This window comes from Anas acuta, chromosome 5 (assembly GCF_963932015.1).
Source record: "Anas acuta chromosome 5, bAnaAcu1.1, whole genome shotgun sequence".
Classification (NCBI taxonomy): domain Eukaryota; kingdom Metazoa; phylum Chordata; class Aves; order Anseriformes; family Anatidae; genus Anas; species Anas acuta.
Window position 1 is genome coordinate 4,214,513 of NC_088983.1, and position 18,292 is coordinate 4,232,804.

General features: G+C 42.4%; 1 protein-coding gene across 11 annotated transcripts in view; it reads left to right on the top strand.

The window, feature by feature from the left end:
* KTN1 (kinectin 1) overlaps nucleotides 1-18,292 on the top strand; it is a 72,447-nt gene that overhangs the window by 35,292 nt on the left and 18,863 nt on the right. For 7 of the 11 annotated variants that reach the window (XM_068682364.1, XM_068682369.1, XM_068682371.1 and 4 more), the window contains 22 exons: nucleotides 711-798; nucleotides 1,102-1,268; nucleotides 1,706-1,774; nucleotides 3,685-3,722; nucleotides 4,320-4,410; nucleotides 4,753-4,821; nucleotides 5,578-5,615; nucleotides 5,723-5,813; nucleotides 8,236-8,325; nucleotides 9,417-9,451; nucleotides 9,591-9,681; nucleotides 10,567-10,635; nucleotides 11,513-11,550; nucleotides 12,225-12,315; nucleotides 12,483-12,551; nucleotides 14,164-14,201; nucleotides 14,820-14,910; nucleotides 15,012-15,089; nucleotides 16,001-16,038; nucleotides 17,048-17,138; nucleotides 17,249-17,317; nucleotides 17,732-17,769. In XM_068682364.1, the coding sequence (XP_068538465.1) occupies nucleotides 711-798; nucleotides 1,102-1,268; nucleotides 1,706-1,774; nucleotides 3,685-3,722; nucleotides 4,320-4,410; nucleotides 4,753-4,821; nucleotides 5,578-5,615; nucleotides 5,723-5,813; nucleotides 8,236-8,325; nucleotides 9,417-9,451; nucleotides 9,591-9,681; nucleotides 10,567-10,635; nucleotides 11,513-11,550; nucleotides 12,225-12,315; nucleotides 12,483-12,551; nucleotides 14,164-14,201; nucleotides 14,820-14,910; nucleotides 15,012-15,089; nucleotides 16,001-16,038; nucleotides 17,048-17,138; nucleotides 17,249-17,317; nucleotides 17,732-17,769 (1,577 nt within the window). The remainder of the gene's footprint in view (nucleotides 1-710; nucleotides 799-1,101; nucleotides 1,269-1,705; nucleotides 1,775-3,684; nucleotides 3,723-4,319; nucleotides 4,411-4,752; nucleotides 4,822-5,577; nucleotides 5,616-5,722; nucleotides 5,814-8,235; nucleotides 8,326-9,416; nucleotides 9,452-9,590; nucleotides 9,682-10,566; nucleotides 10,636-11,512; nucleotides 11,551-12,224; nucleotides 12,316-12,482; nucleotides 12,552-14,163; nucleotides 14,202-14,819; nucleotides 14,911-15,011; nucleotides 15,090-16,000; nucleotides 16,039-17,047; nucleotides 17,139-17,248; nucleotides 17,318-17,731; nucleotides 17,770-18,292) is intronic. The other 4 variants (XM_068682368.1, XM_068682373.1, XM_068682374.1 and 1 more) reach the window with 1 other exon arrangement.

The window sequence follows — 18,292 nt, forward strand, 5'->3', positions numbered from 1 at the left end:
CGAACTTTTTCTATGTGTGTGAATTTGAGCAAGATTTGTTTTTTTTTTTTTTTTTTTTTTTGAAATGAGGGTCTTTGGCTTCAACGAACTTCTAAATTTTTAAAGAAATGTATTTCTAAAGACTTCAAAAAACCAGTCTGCCAGTGTTTTGATGTATCTTCATTTTCTTTGGAAGAAAAAGTCTCTTTGTATTCATGCTTCTTTTCTTTTCAGAAGAAAAATATGGCTTCTTCAGTTGAGAATGCTGATTCAGAGCTCATTACTTCTTTTTGTATCTGCAATTAAATCTTGGTCACCAGAAGTTCTATCTGCCTCACCTGCCCTTGCAGGTGAAGAATTGGTATCTGCGGCTGAGACATCTTTTAATTAAAAGATGTGGATTTGTGTGATACGTAGCTAGTCTGGCTTCTGGTGTTAATTCTGAACTTGCAGAGCAAAAATGCTACACTTTCATATTACAGAAGTCATCCTGTTAAAAGCCCATGATGAAATCCTGTTCACAATTTGCCTTTCAAATTAATAGGATAAACTGTCCTAGGAGGAGGATTACAGGGCACTCTGTCTCTCTGATGTGCTCTAATGGAAACAAGGAACAACTTTTCTTCCCTGCCATATGTTTTGGGAATAGCACTGAAGTGATGAACTCTGAATATTTCAAAAATAAATTAAAGGTTAGGCTTCTTTTCATCAACTCTGTCTTCAATGTAAAGGTCCAGCAGCAGGAAGCAGAAAGAAGATGGGAAGAAATCCAGGCTTATCTCAGGAAAAGAACAGCAGAACATGAAGCAGCACAACAAGGCATGTATGAAACAATTCCCAGATAATGTTAACTGTAGTGATCTGGCTGTTCCCATTTGTGTGTTGTGTTTTTTAAATGCATTTTTGAGTAAATGGCTTAAATAAAGCTCAAGTGAAGCCAGTACTGCTTCAGCACCTTGGGGAAATAGTGTGCTTTGATACAAGTTAGTTAAATGCTGACGAGCAGAACTTTGGCTTGCTGGAACGAGGCTTCTAATCAGCTTTCCTGTTGGCAGTAAAAGTCATTTCCCCCAGAGTTCAAATATTGACTTCTGAATTAAAACCCTGATGTTTCTGCTGCAGATGTGCAGAATAAGCTTGTGGCCAAAGACAATGAAATCCAGAGCTTGCACAGTAAACTTACTGATACAATGGTGTCAAAACAGCAGCTGGAGCAGAGGATGTTGCAGCTGATGGAGAATGAGCAAAAGAGAGCTACTAAGGAGGACTCCTTGCAAATGCGGGTGCAGGTAGTGCTCACAGATCTTATTTTTTTCCCCTCTTTGTGTCTGTCAAAGCAGCATTTCAAGTTTTCACAAAGCTTTCCCACTGAATAAAGAATGAGGCCTGTGTGCCAGTCTGTCATCTAGCAGCTCACGAAATGAGAACTTGCGTGGAGTGCTGTGAGAAGGTCTGGGGTCATCTTGGACCTGAGATGTAGCCTTTGCTTTAGGGAAACCAGTGGGTGTGTGGTGGCAGGGAATCCTTGTGACACAGAGCAGGCTGCTACTCTTCTCTGCAAACCACTTGATCCTAGTGGGGAGAAAAATAGCATCTCCAAGGAATGTGACATTTAAATGTTGAACTGTTCTTACTAACATAATCACAGCTAGGAGCTAATGCTAGCAAAATTGACTAGCTACAGATCTCAACCTGTTTTTTTTTTTTTTCTTGTGCTTTCTTAAAGGAACTGATGGATCAGAAAGATGCTTTGAACGCTCAGCTTCAGAAGCTTCATTCACAAATGGCTGCCCAGGTACAGCTTGTTCTTGGACTCTTCCCTTTCTTTTGTAGTCTTGAATTGTAAACTTTCTGTAAAAAGGCAGACTTTTTTTCTTTGTAGTTGGATGCGAGATGTGTAATAATGAAAGTGAAGACTTGTTAGCATCCTCTTTTTGTAGTGCTTCTTAACCTGGCTTAAAATTTAAGCTTCTGCTGTCTTTCTGGGGTGGAAAAAAATCCACCTATCTCCTCCTGCCGAGGCTTTCATTTATAATCAAGGGTGGAATACCATTTTAAATGTTTTTTTCTCCATAGCTTTGCATGTATATGTATTCTGTCTCATGTGGTACTTTGGTCTTTTTTGCACTCCTTGTGTGAACCACCTGATAATGCCTTTCCCTTGTGCATCAGGTGGAGAAGTAGTGACTTATGGCAGCTGTTAGATAAAGCTTTGTTCAGTCCAGTGCTGGTTCCAGTGGCGACAGAAAACAAACAAGGACAAAAAAACCCACACAGTGCACAAAGCCTCTTATTTCTCATTTTAATCTCTAAAATTGTATTTTTCCTGATTTCTTTAAGAAAATATTGTTATAAATGTGTAAAACTTCAGAAAGCCTGTCTGAGTCTCTGAAGTTGAGTTCCATGTAGAGGAAAATCACAGAAATCAGCTCAGAAAAACTCTTAACTCCTGTGGGTACAACTGGACACAGTCATAAACTCCCTGTTCATATGCAATTGGGTGCTGACTTTTTAATTACAGATACGCTTGATGTAGTTTGAATAAATTCAACATCAGGCTGAAAATGTGTCATTAGGCTTTGTTTAAAGAGCTTGGTTTTCACCTTTTGAGTTGGGACAGTAGTGAAGGAAGAGGCAGTCTGGATTTACGGTTTCTTCTTGACCTAGTCCCCTTATCCCAGTCCTTTTAAAGGATTTTGAAAATGAATCCCTAGGGAAATTTCACTTTTTTTTGGTCTGGGTTACCCTAGGAAGAACAGGCCTTTCCCCTGGTAGCCTGTCTGGCTGTGAAAATGCAGAGCTATTTTTCTCCCATGGGCAGTGTGTGTGAAAATCCCACTCTGGGGAAACGGGGACGGACTGGATACTTCTGTGGATGTGAGGGCTGATGAAATAGTTTAGGTCATTCAGGAGACAGATCTGGGACTGGAACTGTTTGTTCCCTTCTGACTGTGCCTGTTGCTGTTCTGTGGCACAAGCTGGATGAGGCAGTGCAGGAATCCCAGTGCTGTAGGGTGCCACGGGGACAAGCTCTGCAAGATCCAGGGATTTTGGACAGAGGTGAGGCTGGGTAGGGATAAGCAGTTGTTTGAAGCACAAAGAGGATGGAAGTTCTGCTGTAGCTGCTACCAAATTGGGCATGAGGCAGCCTGCAGAAGTTCTTAGATGCCTCCTAATAACCTGTGTGCCAGCTCTCTCCTGCCCTGTTCTGGAGTGCAGATCCAGGGGAGGGTTTGTCCAGACCACTGTGCCCACACGTGTGTGTGACCATATAGGAATTAGGCTCTTACCAGAGAGGAAAAGATGCCACTTGCTGTTTTTATGCTGCTGTTTTTTGTTCCTAACACAAGTCTTGATGCACTGTTCAGGGTTTTTTGCTCTTAGTTCTTTGAGTGGTTTGACAGCAGTGTCCCATAGAGCGTTTAGTCCTTGGGAGACAAGTGCTGCTTTGATTCTGCTGAAGAGCAAAATGGCAAATAAGATCGTTCATCTTTCTCTTCTGTTGCCTTAAGCAGAAAGGGAAAGGATGTTAATGTGTGTTGAGATTCTTCCAATGTTCCTTAGCCAGGAAATACTTGAAATCTGCCTGTGCCAGTTTAAAATAACAAGGCAAATCTTAAAAAATGCTATTCCTGGCTCACTGAAAAAGATGATTCTTTGACTTGCTTTACTCAGTTGCTTTTTTTTTTTTTTTTCCTTCTGTAGACCTCAGCTTCAGTCCTGGCAGAAGAACTCCACAAAGTGTGAGCATTCATTTCCCCTGGTATTTGGAAAGTGTCACTGGCTTCTAACACACACCACCTTTCCTCAGAGTGTGCTCAGTGCATACGGGAGGGACTGGCCAAGGAAATGTTGTTGTCTGTGCTTCTAACTTTCTAGCTGCAAGATTCACTTAGGAGCTGGGAAAACGCTTCCTGCGGATTTCCCTTCTCTGTCTGGCTTCTGAATTGTAGCCCATTGTACGTGTCCCTGCTGCATGGAAAGCAGTGACTCTTCTTCTTTGCTGCTGCCTGTGTGCAGGGATCTGCAGTGAGCAGGAATGTGCGTGACCATGAGAACGTTTGTGTTCGGGCTGTATTGCTGTGCCAGGAGATTTCTCCCTTTGGGAGATGGGGTAGCTGTGTTTCAGAGCTAGAGAACATCCCATAAATTTTTGGCAAGCAAAAGGCATTTAAAAAGCATGGAAAAGCTTTTGGACCAAATGTATACAGTCAGCAGGAATGAAAGTAGGAGCTGGACCGAAGGGCCAGCATGTACTTTGTGTTTAGCCTGATGCTTCACGCGGAGCTTCCATCCAAGGCCTTTTAGTACTGATAAGTCATCACTTCTCATTTGTGCAGGATTGCAGAAAAGGACAAACAGCTAAAGCAGATGGAGGACTCATTAGGCAACGAACATGCCAATTTAACCAGCAAGGAGGAAGAGCTCAAGGTATAATAAAAGAATGTGTAAATGCCAGCTGGTAGAGGGACAGGCTCGCTGGATGTGCATATGAAATGAAGCCTGCAAGGCTGCTGCTGTCTGGATCTAGAACCAGCTCCTTTGGCTGCAAGTCTGCTGATCTTTGCTCTTCCAGGCAAGACCAATGCATGATGCTGGAAAGTCATTCATAACAAACGTTGAGGCTTTTCCGTGTTATTACCTCTAGACTATCACAAGAAGCGACCAGGGGTATTTTGCACTGAAGAGTGCAAAAAAAAAAAAAAAGTTTCATGCTTGAAAGACCACCTGTATGAAAAATGCAAGTGTTTCTTCCTTCCTTTCTTCCTTCAGGTATTGCAGAATATGAACCTGTCCTTGAAATCAGAAGTACAGAAATTACAGGCTCTGACAAATGAGCAGGTAAAATAGCTGCTTGATTCATTAAAGACTTCAATTTAAGTCTCTTCCCGCTGTCTACTTTGTCATAAAAGCAAGGGCAGATCTGCTGTTCTGAGTGAGCTGTGCTTACACCCATTAAGGGTGTGAAGTTACAGAATAGGGTTAATACGTGATTTCCTGGAGTTCATGTAGCTGGTCAGAGGCATGCTTCTTGTCCTCCCTTCTTCACCAGCTACATCTGTTTCTTGCTTGGACAGCCAAGATAGGGAAGCATTTTGCTCGTTAGGTTTATCAAGATTTGCAGGTGTGCAAAGTGCAGGATGTTGCACAGGAGCAGACACAACTGTGGTTGATTACACAGATGTGGCAATTGCACGAAGGGCTCATAAGCATCCATCTGAAAAAGCAAAACCCAAGACTATACAATGAAAACCTTCCCTGACAACAAGCATTTTTAGAACCAAACAAAATGCCTTTCCCCAGCTACTGCTGTGTGGCCTGTGCATTACGGAGGTGGAAATGCTGTGTTTAATTAGAGAAAATCCTGGCTGTTAAACGAATCCTTTCCAGATCTTCTCCCCTTTCATAATTGCATGCTTGCCTGGTATGTATTGGTGGTGTAAAAGTGCGTAACGACAAGCTTACTCCTTTCACTTGCTGGTGAGTCATGTGCTGAGAGGCCAAATGACTTGTTCTAGCTTTTTAATACTGTGGAATGAAAGGTTGATTGAATCATGTGATGTATCCTAAGTCTGTGTTAATCCTCTTTATATCTAGGCTGCTGCTGCACATGAGCTAGAAAGGATGCAGAAAAGGTAAATAAATGGCTCTGGCATTTGATAAACAATTTTTATCTGTTTTTTATATTCTTTTGAATTGATGCTTTCTGTAAGATGTATTTAACTGTTCTGCTGTGTCTCAGCATTCACATCAAAGATGACAAAATAAGAACTCTTGAAGAGCAGCTTCGAGAAGAACTTGCGCAGACTGCAAACACAAAAGAAGAATTCAAGGTAAGCTGCAGAGTAACTACCCTTGTGCTTATTGACAGCAAGTTTTCCAGACTTGTGAGGTTGTGAAGCAGTTCATACGATGTTGATTTGTGACACAGAGCTGACTTTCAGGTGTTAAGCTGTGTTACAGCATTGTTTTTACATGGCAGGAGCACTGTGGGATATCAGAGTAGTAGCAACAGACTGTGCAGCTGAGTGAGAGACGTAATTCAAGTCAAATGTAGTTGTGAAGTGAGGTCTTAGAAACGTTCAATAAAAACTATTGCATTTTTTCTGCATTCTACCCCCTAATGCAACGTCCAAGTCCTTGGTGGGAGCGTTTATTGCTTGGGTTTTCGTGCTGTCAGATCGTTTTTTTTGTAATTTTTTTTCTGTCAAGGTAGGTGTAAAAATGCTTATTTTCCTCCTGCCGGCTTCCAAATTGTTTCTCATAAGGTAGCAGCTAAATTGCCAAAGCTTTTAGTTCTGCCATCTGGGGTCTGCAAAGCAGAGCTGCTACTTGTTCCTAAGCGGTGTACACAAAGATCAACTTAACTCTTCCTTGCTCTCTGGCACCTCAGGCTTTTTCTTCTGAACTTTAGCTTTAGACTCACTTTCTGTGAAAGTTGGTGCCTCAGTTGTCTTATCTCCTTTAAAACCCACGTTGGGCAGTGCTGTTTTTCTGCTGCTTTTGGTGAAAAAGGTCACTGTCTGAATCTCATACCATGTTGGGAGGTTTGCTGGTGATGAACAGAGCAGGTGGATAGGGGCCAAGGGAGCAAGGCTTTTCTAGGAGAAGTCGTGCCTCGTGGATCTCCTAGAGGTCTCTGAAGCTGTTAGCAGGCAAGTAGTGAACTTGGTTCACATATCGAAGTTGCATTTTTGAAGATGTTTTGATGTGAGTCCCTTGCAAGGCGTGTAGTTTCTCTAGGTTGTTAGAGAGTAAGAGGGGAAACTGTTTCCACAGTTCATAGCTGGTCAAAGAATAGGTAACAAAATAGGACTTCAGATGGTTGGTTTTCACGATAAAGCTATCAACTAAACCTTCAGGGAGATGTGTGCTGGGTGTGTAAGCAATTGAGAAAGGGGAGTGGGAAGAAAAGGCAGGTTTATTAATAGTGTTTGATTACCTTGCGTTGACTACCAGGAATTGCAGGGGGCTTTCAAGGTGGTGCAGTGTTTCAAAATGGCAGGTGAAGTGCTGAAAACAAATATGATGAGGAGTAATCTGAACTTTCCTAGTGGAAAAAGACCTGAGAGGTGTTGTGGGTGGTTATGTGCTGAAATGAGCTTGGTGCTCTGTCATGGCCAAAAGTCAGCTGGCAGCAATTCGGACACTTCTTAGGAAAAGAGCAGGGATCTGAGTGCAGATGGTTGATGTTAGGATACTCTGGAAACCTATAGTGTACTCCGTGTGAATGTTCTGTGTACTTCTAGTCTCTTCTCCCTGTCTTTGATCCTAAACAGAAGCCTGCCCTGAACACTTCTGCCTGAGCAAGTGTTTGTTTCTTTCCACATACACAAAAGTGGAAAAAATGAGCTCAAAACAGCAATTTGTTAATCCTCACCTTTGCTGTCCCTTCCTGCATGTGTTGTCCTTGTAAGGCTTTGGGTCTGAGCGTTTCCTCTTGTGAGCAAAGGGTTTTACTGCAGGCGGAATGAATTCTTCACAAGAAGGCTCCTGATGAGAGCACTGACCGGTGATATTAAATGGCACGACCTCTCCGGTGTTTTGTGTACTAGAGGCTGATTTTCCTTTTGGCACCTTGTGCAGTGATCAGCTGGTGCCACAGAGTGTTGCAAGTTATATGATGTCCGCTGGGTGAATTGCTGCAAAGAGCCATGATGGTTCCTGGAACCCCTTTTCCCAGGAGCAGCAATTGTACATCTGAGTTGTCAGCCTCTTTGCTAAGGGTTGCTTCATTTGTTGCTCTGAGAAGGGATGCTGCAGGGAGGCAAGGGCTGTGGTACAGCTGCTCCTCTTCCTGAGCTCACGCTCAAACCGAAGTGTGGGAGCTGTGCAAATCTCTGCTGCCAGTTCTTTGCTGTGCTTCATAAATGTTAAGGCAGCTGAAGAGAACCAGGGAGGTGATCCTAGACTGTTGGATTTGCCGGATGAGTGCTTTGTAAAAAGCAGCTATCAAATCTGGAGATGCTGCTGATGCTGTTTCAGGAGGAAAATGCAGTTTCTCTTGTCTCTTGCGCTTGGTTCTGTCTGATCCTCTGCCAGGGAATAAAGATGGTAACAGCTGAATTCCTTATGGGAACATAAGGACAGAAGTATTAATACAGAAAGGCAAGGAAGATGGGGAAAGGACTCTTTGTAGTCTTGTAGCTTCCAAAGAACTCACTGTAACAACTTCTGTGTTATTTAATTACCTCGTTGCCATTATGAAAATGTAGCTTGGGCATGCAGTTCTGAACTGATATGTTTAAATTTCAGGTTCTCAAGGATCAAAACCAAACTCTGCAAGCTGAAGTTCAGAAGCTGCAGACTCTCCTGTCTGAGCCTGTACAGCCAGTGCATGCTGAGGTTGTATCAAATATCCTCTGTTCTTTTCAAGTTCTTGAATGTTTTCTTGCTAAGCTGGCCGTAGGGTGAGCTGGTTGATGTGCAAAGTCTGCATTTTAGACATGCATGGGAAGTCCACATTGGACAGCTGTGGCTGTCTTCTAAATCTAGTCAAGAGTAAGCAAATAAAATGTGTATTTCTTTTCCGTCCCCTGAAGAATGCTGGCTTAAAATAAGGAAGAACATCTTTCTGCAGCCTCTCCCAGTTTTAATGTCGATTTTCTGGAATACAAAAACCCCATGAGCAACCAACCCTCCTGGGAAGAAGGGTTCTTGGTCTGTAAGAAGACCAGAGTAAGATCATAACACTGTGTTCTTCCATCCCAGACTGAATTCTCAAACTAGTAGTAACCAACGAATGGACCCATGGAATGGAAGAAAAACCGTGGTGTATTCCACCCCCCTGCCTTGTCTTCCATCTTTTTCCCCATGGTGCTTGGAAGAGCTCTGAACACCCATGACTTCATCCCACTGTGGAATGAGTTTCCTGAAACACAGTAGAAAGACTTGCAGGGCAGGAGACTTGTTTCCTTTTCAGCCCCATGTTGGTATCTGCCAGTCAGCAGTAACCTGTCTGGAGTGCTTCCCTGTCTTCTGGCAGATAACCAGATTTGCAGCCCTTATTCACCTGGGACTGGCTGGCTTAGTGTCATGTCTGAAAGATGATTTTTTTTTTTTTCTTTCTGGGAGCTGGTTTACATTTCTTGTGTGGCCTCTTGCAATGCATCGCTGTTGATCTCTGAGAAGTCATAAATGCTCTGTTGGGTGAGCCCCAAGTGGAGCTTGTGACTTTGGTAAATGCTTAAAGGAGGTAGATCTTTTGGGTGCTTGTTTGGGCTGGATCTGTGCCTCTCCTGAAAGACTGACATCTTTCCAACCTTGGTATTAGACCCCCATGCTATGAAGATATCCTCCCCCTCTTCTGTTTTCCCTGCTGGATTGCAGTTCAGTAACTAAATTTATGGGGAAGCTGACACTCGTAGTTCTTTTTGTTGTTAAAATCCCAAACCAAATGGTCCAATTAGTGATCACCCTTCTATTTTGTTTAATAGGCAAACAAGGACTTGATAGAGCAGATGGAGAGGAGGTAAGAAACTATTTTTTTTTCTTTTGAATCAGAGGATAAAACAGGGATCCATCTCTGCTGGCAGCAAGGTTACTATTGATAGCTAAACTGCCTTTAGAGGTTAACTCTATTTTCCTAATACTCACTTTTGATTTCTCAGCATGAGAGAGAAGGATGATAAAATCAAGACAGTTGAAGAGCTGCTTGAGGCAGGACTCATACAGGTGGCTAATAAAGAGGAGGATCTGAAGGTAAAATCCCTCATATTATCTTTTTATGGGGAAATACACTTTGCACAAGAGCTCTTAATCTGCATATTTGAGCATTCATAGCGCAGTCTGAGATCGTTCCCTGTGAGTAGGAGAGGCATATCCCAGAGACAAGGTTAAAATCTATTTGGTAACAGAAGCTAAGCTGATGGCATACATTAAGTGTTTGTCTCTGCCTAGTCTAGAGTAGATTTTACTGGTGTCTTTACCTGATGTCTTCTGGAATAAATTTTGCCCTGCATCTCCAGAACAGTTTGATGTAACCTGTAACAAATCTGTCCTTAGAAAAAGGGTTTTTATAAAACTTGACACTTAGGGACTATTGCATCTTTTTACTGAATAATCTGAAGGGCTAAACAAATTGTAAACAAGTGGCAATTTGGGATGATGCTGAAGGTGTTTTCGTGCTCTTTTATTTTTAAAAAAGCTAGCAATGAAAAATCTGGGAAGCAGTACAAAAATCCCTGTTTGTTTTCAGCAGTGTTTTTGCTGGAATGCTATGTCCTGTCTGTCTGGACACAATAAGACAATTTTCTCTTAGTGTTCCTAAATTCCAGGTGCATTGCTGAGGCCCCTGGGAGAAGTTGCACGCTAGCAAACTGTCAGGCTACCAAACAGCCAAAAACACGAGCACATCATCTAGATGTTTCCCTCCACTTGCTATAGGTTGAAGTGTTCCTATAGATTGAAGAATAATTGAATAATTATTCCACTGAATAATTTGGCTCCAACTGCTGCAGAGGGGGGTCTCTTTCAGGCTTTCAAATAGTCTTTCACTTGCTCCAAAATAAATTATTTTTCTGTCAAGGTTAACACTTTTTTCCCCAATAAATGAGTCGTTCATTATCTGTGTGTCTGTTTTCAAAGGCACTGCATACAGAAAATTCATCCTTGAGAAAAGAACTTCAAAGTCTGCAAATTCAGCTATCAGAGCAGGTAATACTTTTCATCTAAAACTTTGATTACACCTAAACTTAAATCTAAAAGGATCTTGCTGTGGTTGCAAAAGTCAAGGGAAAAAGGTGAAGATGTCTTTGAAGCCTGTTGGCAAAGCATCCTGTTTTCCTCTAGTGTTGGCCTGCAAGCTGGTATTTCTGTCAAACGCTTCCTTTGCATAAGTGTCAGAAGTGTGGTGGATCCAAAAGTTCCAGTTCAGCGGCGGCTCTGAGTTGATTTTGTGCTACGTACTGAAAGGCTGTAGGCTGTGTTTTTCCAGAAGCCTAGTGCAACAAGCATGGCTGGTAGGAAGCTCATGCTGCGTTGCGTTTGTATATTTGGGCTTTCTAATGTCCGTCTGTAGTTGTATGGATGTGACTTAGCCCACTTCTCTCTGTCTCTGTTCAGTGACTATCATAGTATTACATTTTTTGATATGCACTCAACACTTATCAGGAAGTGCTTTTCCTTGATATCCAGCTGTGCTTGGACAGCTCAGAAGAGCACTTCTAGAAAATCATTTTGAGAGAGCAAAAAAAAAAAGTATGAATGAATAGCTATGGAGAGTTGTACAATGCCAGCAAGAAAAGGTTAGCTGGGCAGATGCAGGTCCTGAACCTCAGCCTCTCCTGGAAAAGATGGGGTGGGCTTTTTGTTCTGTTTTGCTGGAACTTGTCGCAGACCCAAAAGTATTGGCTTGTCAGATACTGGAGACCAACAGCTAATTTTGTAGGATAAAAGGTAGATAAAATCTTTTGGCTGCTATGTAGTTTACCTGGTGCCAAAGAGCCCAGGCTCTTTAATGCTTTATGCCTTAGCACTTGTGCATTGTTTTGCTCTCTTCGGTTTTTCTAAGTTAAAGATCTGTTTCAAACAGGTTTCCTTCCAGTCACTGGTGGAAGAACTCCAGAAAGTGTAAGTTACTGCACCAATTTACTTTCTGATCGTTACTTCTGTCTGGTTTTATTTCATGACTGTGTTTTGCTTCCCTGAAAGAATTTGCTTTTAACTGGGTGAAGTGTGCGTGTATGCAGCAGGAAGCATCAGGGCTTTGGAAACATGTCAAGTCAGATCAATACCTTCTGAAAATCCAGTTGTTCCTCTGCTAAGCAATTAAATTCATAAGTCTAACTTAGACTAGGCAAGGGATTGCTCTGAATTGTCAGATAATTGTTTTTCTGCAGTAGGTACTCTAAAAGGACTGAGCTTGTTTGTGCTTTGTGTGTGTGCATTTGAAGTTAATAAATTGCTGGAACATCGAGTGAAGGCTGAAGCAGTGTGTGTGTCATTCCAGAGATGATCAAATTTGTCTAAAAATGCAAATTAAGGTATCTATTAGTATGCGAGCTACTAGTTATGTAATGTAGTATGTTCCGTGCTATTTCAAGTCTTATTCCCCTTGCTTGTTTCTCCTGTTTCTTGCTTCTGGTTTTGGGACTGCAGTGAGATGTAACTGCAATAGTGGGAAGTCCCACGATGGTTTCCAGAGGCTGGCAGTGTGATGTGATGGCAGAACCAAATCTAGTGTTTTTATGCTCACGTAGCGCACTTCTTCATCCAACTAATGTTGTTCCTCTGTTCTTGTTCAGGATCCATGAGAAGGACGGAAAAATAAAATCGGTGGAAGAACTACTACAAGCTGAAATCCTTAAAGTAGCAAGCAAGGAGAAGACTGTTCAGGTATCTGTCTCAATACCTTGCAACACTTTTCCTCCTTTCTGTGTCTATGCCATTAACTACCATTTATTCGTTACTGCATGGCATTCTGTAGTGACGAACTTGTAGCGTCCATTTTTTTGGTGGTTTTGTTTCCATTGTCCAATCCTGTCTGTTTTGTCATTGAAAAGGCTTTGACACAGCAAATAGAGGCTCTGAAAGAAGAAGTAGGAAATTCCCAGCTTGAGATGGAAAAACAGGTAAAATGCCTTAGTGCCAGAAGCGTGAAACAGACTTGCCTTGGATGCACTGCTCACTCATTTCTGTTCTAGTTTTGTTTCACTGGTGAATGTCATTGGATATGGGAACTTTTTAATGTAGAGCTATACTTTTCCTTGGACATGAAGCTGTAAATATGTAGTGTAACTGCTACTGCCCTGCAGAAACCACCTTCCTATGGATGCCCGAGCTTTTTGGACTTTTATTGTGAGATTTGGCTGTTCTTGCCAAATAATTGACAAAGCACTTAAAACACTGTAGCATTAGCTCTGTCTGGGTATGGTGTCCCACAGTAAACACGAAACCCCAGGACATCCTTTGGGGCTGAAACTTTTTAGAAATCTCCACCACTGACAGCGCTTCCCCTCCTGTTGGCCTTGTTCTGTTGCTAGAAGAATACCACTGACCTAAATTTTATTTGGTTTCTGGGTAAACCTAAGCCCATTATCTTTCCAGTGTCCAAAGAAAGCCTGTCTTGGCAGAGGGAGTTTTTACTCTAGCTATCAGGAATTCAGAAATGGAGGACTATTGGCTTTTTTGGCATGCCTGCTGTCTAGCATCTGAAGCTACAGGAACCCATGTTTCCTTAGGGAGCCCATTCTGCAGGCAGCTTAATCCATCGTGCTGGCAGGAAGCTTGCTTGCTTGTTTGTCCGGGGGTGCGTGGCTTTTTTAGTCTGTGCGTTTTTCATTTTTTCTAGCTACATTCCAACATGTCACCCACTTTCTGTTTTCCTTAGCGTTAAAGTTTTGTCCTTTTTAGGCAAAGTTTCATAGAAAGTGTTTCCGTCTTGGGCCTCTTTTTTAAGACAGATTCCCAGGAACTGGAGGAATTATTTGTGTGTTTTTTTTCCTTCCCTGGAACTGACTCAGAGCCCAAAACAAAATGCATTTTGGAGTTGTTGTCCCTGGAAAGCTGCATATAAGGGATGTCTCCTCCAGAGGTGGTGTATACTCACCTCTGGGTCTTCTGTAAGCAGAACTGTTTTCTGGGAATGTCTAGAGCTTGTAGAAGAGGACTAAGCTAAATGTGCTTGTTTGCATCATCAGTATCCACACAGATAGCCAGTCTCCAGTTTGTTAGGCTTCTGAACAAAATTCAGAGGGACTATTCCCACTCAATCTTGTTTCTTCGATTCACATTCAATCTTACAATGGAAACTTAAAACGGGCACTGACGTTGCAGAGTGTGTCTAAAAAGCTCTTGCTTCTATAAAGATCTAAATGACCAGAGGTGATCTCTGACTTGAGCTGCAGTTTGTAGTGAGATGTTTGTCACCAGTGTCCACTTTTTCCTTTGTTGCCTGTAGTGGAGCGGTGCTATGGTTGGCCTGCTTGCGTTCCCATTTGCACTGTTTTCCTTTCTGCTGTGGAATTCCCGTTTTAAATGTGATGAAAGTAAATAGTGGAGACGTTTGGCTTCTCATGATTTATTTTTCCACAAAGAATGTGTGTTTATGCTTACATTACTGCAGTGAATTGTGCCTATTTCAATAATATTTATCGTTCTTCCCCTATTTCTGTCTAAAGCAGTTTGTAGCATTTGTGTCTTTTTCAATGTATATTGAACTAAAGTACTGATTGTTTTCTTTAGGTGTCGATTACATCACAAGTTAAAGAACTTCAGACTCTGTGAGTACAGTTGTTAACATTTCATCTGCCCTGTGTGCACCCCTCACTTCCCTGCTCCAGTCTATTTTAAAGTTAAAATGTTCAGGAAATGAGCCAGGCTGGTCACACCAATTTTAGTAGACATGAATCCTTAGTACATTTGCCTCATCCTGTCTGAGACAGCTAACAAGGTGAAGCATTGTGTGGCTTTCTGGGCCCAAATTAACCTACGTGGGATTAAATTCAAGTCAGAATAGAAGCATATTGGCAAGGTACTGTGGCAAGCTTGCTTTAGTAATGCCTGTACTGTAGCTGGGTGGATAAATAAGAATTGAATTGCCAGGGTCATCAGTCCCTCACGTCCCTAGCTGGGGAGGAGGATGGAATTATTTTTAGGTGAAGAGAGCACATGTAAGATCCCTGCAGTGTATGTTGGTGCAAAATCTGTCTGCTTTCACTGATCAGTACCATTGATTAATGGCATCTCCTGCTAAAACTGAAGTGAAAGCCTCACATTCATTTTCAGCAGGCGAATTGTGGTTGTACCTTTGATCACACAGGCTGCTGTGGTTTGTTACAAGCTGCAATGAGTAAAAGAGCAGAGGCTTATTCTGTGTCTGTGTGTATGTATTGGTACAGGTTGAAGGGGAAGGAAAATCAGGTGAAAACCATGGAGGCCTTACTGGAAGAGAAGGAGAAAGAGATCGTTAAGAAAGGAGAATGGCTGAAGGTAAACTTTCTTGGTATCTTAGGGAAATAAATTCTGTCGCAGTATTTCTTCTTGTGGAAGGACTATGTTTACACTTCTTGCTTTTTTTTTTTTGTCCAAAGGGTCAACAAGATACAATTGCACAGTTAACCAGTAAAGTTCAGGAATTAGAACAACAGAACCTGCAACAGCTCCAACAGGTATGGCCTGCAGAGGGGATGGGATTGAGGGGGCTGCTTGGTTGAACGGGAAGATGCTTGTTCTTTATCTTCTACCTTTCTTATAGGGTTTGTGGTAATTGTACAGAGCTATATTAAATTCTACTTGACTAAATTGGTAGAGTCTACAGCATTGAAAGCCTAATAGTTCAACTGTGCTTATCCAAAGCAGGTGTTGCACAGTTACTGAGTTCTGAGAGCTTTTCTTTAACTTGGATGATGCTGTCCTTAAAGAGTAGCCCTGGTCTGGAGACATTAAAGCTCATAGATGTAGGCATAGCTGTGTCCTAGGTACCTTCTTGACACACTGAAGTAGTGTCCTTGCAGGGGTATGGGTCATGGTGGAGCTCTTGTTTGGGTGCATAGCAGCTTACATGGAAGTGGCTAGGCTTTGCTCTGATTTCCTCCTGCCTTTGCCTGTTCCAGAAGTTGCAATTGGAGCTGGGATATTTTGGCTTTGGATTTTCTTCACTGGACTTGAGAACAGTTGATAGGATGTTCTCAAAGCCAGGTGTAATTGGAGAAATCCTTCCAATAAGGCGGTATTCCCACTCAGTTTGGATTTTGGTGGTGATACAGGGGAGAAGCTGAGCTGCACTCTTATTCTGCGTGGATGTCTAGACAGGCCTTTATCCCAGGGGAAAGGTGGAACAGAAAGAAACTGGCTGGTGCAAAGTTTGTGATGCTTGGTGTAAGCTGTGCTTCTGAAATCCATGTGTTTAGATATTCTTGGAGCAACGTGTGTTTTGTTATGACGCAAATTTGCCAGTATTTCCTTGGCAAGTGTCTTGCAAGCTGTGTGGCGCCCCTGCAAAGCGTTGCTGTTAATTTGAAGACTTCACTGGCGCTGTTTGTGCAGTCAAAATGAGATTGGGAATTGCTTTGTTTTTCAGGTACCTGCTGCATCCCACGTCCAGGACCTGGAGAGTCTGTGAGTACGCTTAGTAGCAGTTCCTCAAGCACCTATCGATAACATGCATGCAGTGCTGGCATTTATATTAAATTGGAATGTACGAGAGTTTCAAGAATTTTATGGGCTTTGCTAAAATGAGGTGTTAGTGCTGATGGGCGCACGCTAGCCAGCACGTCTGCTGCTGTGTATTAGGGCAAGTGTCTGGCGTCCCTGCCTGGTGTAAGTAGCAGTGTTCATACGCTTTGTAAAAGTGAGTGATTGCTCAGGACTCTACTAGCCAGTGAAACTGCTGCTCCTTTTTGCGTCCAGCAATAATTTCTCCTTCTGTTTAGCAAGTTTTTAAAAAGAGTGTGGATTTAAGTACCTGAGAGTTGGTAAAAGCAATTTTTTGCTGGTTTCAGTCTGAGATGCGGTGACCAGCTTTCCAGCTCCTGTTTTATAAAGAAATGCAGCATGAGTTCCCTCTGTTTTAAGTCTGCTTTGTCCGGTTGCTCTAAGTTGCAGAGAGCTTGTATGTGATTGTGCCAAAAGAGACTCTGTCTTCAGAGCAGCTCTTGTAAAGCACTGCCCTCCAAGCAGGGCTCCTCTACAGCTTGCTCATGGTGCCTAAGGCAGCCTCACCTTTGGGAGCCTGTGCCTGGCACCTCCTTCAGAGCCAGCTGGCTTGGAGGACTTGCCTGGGGGATCAATTGCTCCTCTCCCACTACTGCTCTGACTGAGATCAGTCATGACTAAGCCCATTTGCTGGTTGACGCATGAAATGACTGGCTTGCTTCACTCCAGTTCTTAGCAGGTAAGTGTTTGCCATACATGTTCCCGCAGCTGGCACGTATTTTGGATAGTTTTCTTGATTTAGAGCCATACTCTAATGGCTGCTTCTCCATGTGGCAGCTTATTATACATAGCATATGAAGCTTAGTTGTTTTCTGCTGCTGAAAACGTTGTCCCAGCTAGCGTCTGTCTCTTCTCTGTATCGATTTGTATTTTAACTCTTTTTTTTTTCTTTCTTTCCAAAACAACTCTGTAGTTTGAAAGAGGAAAAAGAACAAATGCAGAAGTTGAAAGCCGTACTGGAAGAAAAAGAGAGAGAAATTGCAAGCCAAGTAAAACAATTGCAGGTAAAGTTTTGGTGAAGTACCTTGTGATGTAAGGGGGAGTGCATGTACTGTATGTGTGTATAGCTATCTGTATACATATATATAAAACATTGTGTCTCTCCTTTAAATAGGACGTGCAAAAGGAAAATGAGTCTTTCAAAGCTCAAATTCAGGAATTAAAACAGGAGAACTGCAAACAGGTACAGCTTCTAATTGCATTGTTAATTGAGTGAAGTCAGCGGGCTGCGGTAGCCTGCGTGGATTCATGGAAAACCAGTAGTTGCATTAACCATGCAAATCCAGGGACAACTGCAGCGTTGACTTGCAGTAAGCCAGCTTTTCTGGCTGTTGTATATCTGTCCCTGCTTCCCTTTAATGTGTGGGTTTGCAGCCTTGTGCTGTTTCTTATGCCTCCTGTGTTCTTGTCTAGCTTTCTACCCTGTCTTTACACACTGTAGCACAGCCAGGGTTCTCCTGGCCGAAGGAGGCTGGGCAGGACTCCCTTGAAGGGGAGCTGAATGCTGCAGCAGTGCTTGATTAACGAGGCAGAGCATGCTCTCTGCATCACTCTTTGCTGCTGATCTGCTCCTAATGAGTTTCTGATCTGTTTGTAGGCATCTCTGGCTGTCCAAAGCGAGGAGCTTCTGCAAGTGTGAGTACTGCCAGAAGTTGAATGCAATAATTAGTGCTTCATTTCACTTACTGCGTGGAGAATTTAGAGTATGAAATACATGCCAACTATATGATAGACTTAGGTGAGAAGTGGCAAGCTAAACAAACAAAAACAAGCAAAAAATCAGCTCATGTCTTTAACATCTAATAAAAATTGAACACAAAGATTCTGCTCATATTAATAATCTGCGGCTGGAGTCTTCTGCAAGCAGTGCTTGCTGTATGTGTTACGGTCACAATGTAAGCAAGCCACGATTGATTTAATTTTAGATGCATGCTAACTCAGCTGTATGTCTGAAGAGTTAAATGTTGGTGGTTCAAATAAGGGACAAGCTTTTTTTGTTAGACCCTCAGCCATGGAGAGGGTTCTTGTTCATATCGTGAAATCACCTGGTAGAAATTTCTTCCCAAGGAAGGTCTTGGGGTAAAAGGATGCTATAACATGAAGATGAAGTGCATTAAAGCACTGTGTGGAAGCTAATACCACGCCAGCTTATACTGTG